The sequence below is a fragment of the Nanorana parkeri genome, unplaced genomic scaffold, assembly GCF_000935625.1.
Source record: "Nanorana parkeri isolate BGI_ZX_2015 unplaced genomic scaffold, ASM93562v1 scaffold3984, whole genome shotgun sequence".
In the NCBI taxonomy this organism is placed as follows: Eukaryota; Metazoa; Chordata; class Amphibia; order Anura; family Dicroglossidae; genus Nanorana; species Nanorana parkeri.
This window is the reverse complement of record NW_017310251.1, coordinates 11,382-12,907: the sequence shown is the minus strand read 5'-3', so window position 1 is coordinate 12,907 and position 1,526 is coordinate 11,382. Positions and strand designations below refer to the sequence as shown.

The 1,526-nt window shown below is 57.9% G+C and overlaps 1 protein-coding gene across 1 annotated transcript in view; it reads right to left on the bottom strand.

Annotated features, from left to right (window-relative positions):
* Window positions 1–1,526, bottom strand: part of CDC37 (cell division cycle 37) — a gene marked incomplete at its 3' end in the record, with an annotated part of 19,614 nt that overhangs the window by 13,117 nt on the left and 4,971 nt on the right. The window contains exon 3 of the mRNA XM_018575473.1: window positions 180–578. Within this exon, the coding sequence (XP_018430975.1) occupies window positions 180–578 (399 nt within the window). The remainder of the gene's footprint in view (window positions 1–179; window positions 579–1,526) is intronic.

The window sequence follows — 1,526 nt, the reverse complement described above, 5'->3', positions numbered from 1 at the left end:
GTAGGATGGGTGGTGGGTGGACAGTATGCCCCGTGCTGTGTAGGATGGGTGGTGGGTGGACAGTATGCCCCGTGCTGGGTAGGATGGGTGGTGGGGGGACAGTATGCCCCGTGCTCCCACCATAACTGCAGCTAAGAGCGGAGGGGAGTCAGGGAGCAGATGCCGGGCCCGAAGCTTGCTCCATAGACAGTAAGCATGTGCGTCGGGGGAAGACATGACATGAGAAATCTACAATCTGCTGGAGGATCTTCCAGGCCCCAATGCCCGAGTCCTCCCCGGCCCTGGAAGTGGCTTTGTGGTACCTTACTAAAGCCCTCCTTGCAGAGAGTGTCCACGTTCCACGGCATGTTCTTCTCCTTCTTCTTCAGATCCTCCTCCTTCCTTTGCCACTTCTTCTCTTCTTTCTTCAGCTGCTCCATCTCCTTCTGCAGCCTCTGCGCCTCAGACTTGGCCGACTCTTCCACCTCCAGGTCCTTCATTTTCTTCTGACATTCCACAAACTTCTTCTGGCATTCCTTCGCCCCTTTCTGGAGGTCTTCCTTCTCCTTCTCGAACTGCTCCATCCTCTCCACACGGGCCTGGAACACAGAGGGTTAATGAGGGGCGGGGCTCTGTACACGGGCCTGGAACACAGAGGGTTAATGAGGGGCGGGGCTCTGTACACGGGCCCGGAACACAGAGGGTTAATGAGGGGCGGGGCTCTATACACGGGCCCGGAACACAGAGGGTTAAAGAAGGACGGGGCACTGTACACGGGCCTGGAACACAGAGGGTTAATGAGGGGCGGGGCACTGTACACGGGCCTGGAACACAGAGGGTTAATGAAGGGCAGGGCTCTGTACACGGGCCCGGAACACAGAGGGTTAATGAAGGGCAGGGCTCTGTACACGGGCCTGGAACACAGAGGGTTAATGAAGGGCAGGGCTCTGTACACGGGCCTGGAACACAGAGGGTTAATGAGGGGCGGGGCTCTGTACACGGGCCCGGAACACAGAGGGTTAAAGAAGGACGGGGCACTGTACACGGGCCTGGAACACAGAGGGTTAATGATGGGCGGGGCTCTGTACACGGGCCTGGAACACAGAGGGTTAATGAAGGGCGGGGCTCACCTTTCCGGCAGGGAGGAACCGATAGAGTATTTGGGGAGTACTGGCCCAAATACTCCGATACCTTCCCCGATACCGGAACGTCTGCTCAGAGGAAGATCTCCCGCTGACTGCAAGTGCTGAGGAAGCATGGAATCAGCACCACATGACTCAACACCCGGCTTCCTGGGGGGGTCATGGCCGGGCTTGCATGTGAAGCGCGTGTTTTAGTGAAAGAACACCGGCTTCACTTGTTGCTAGGCAGCCTGGTTTCCCGACCAATCAGGAAGCCGGGTGTTGAGTCATGTGGTGCTGATTCCATGCTTCCTCAGCACTTGCAGTCAGCGGGAGATCTTCCTCTGAGGGCACACGGCACCGGAACTACATACAGAACAACCGCTATCAGGGCATCCCTCCGGTATCCTCTCCGCCCTCCCCTCT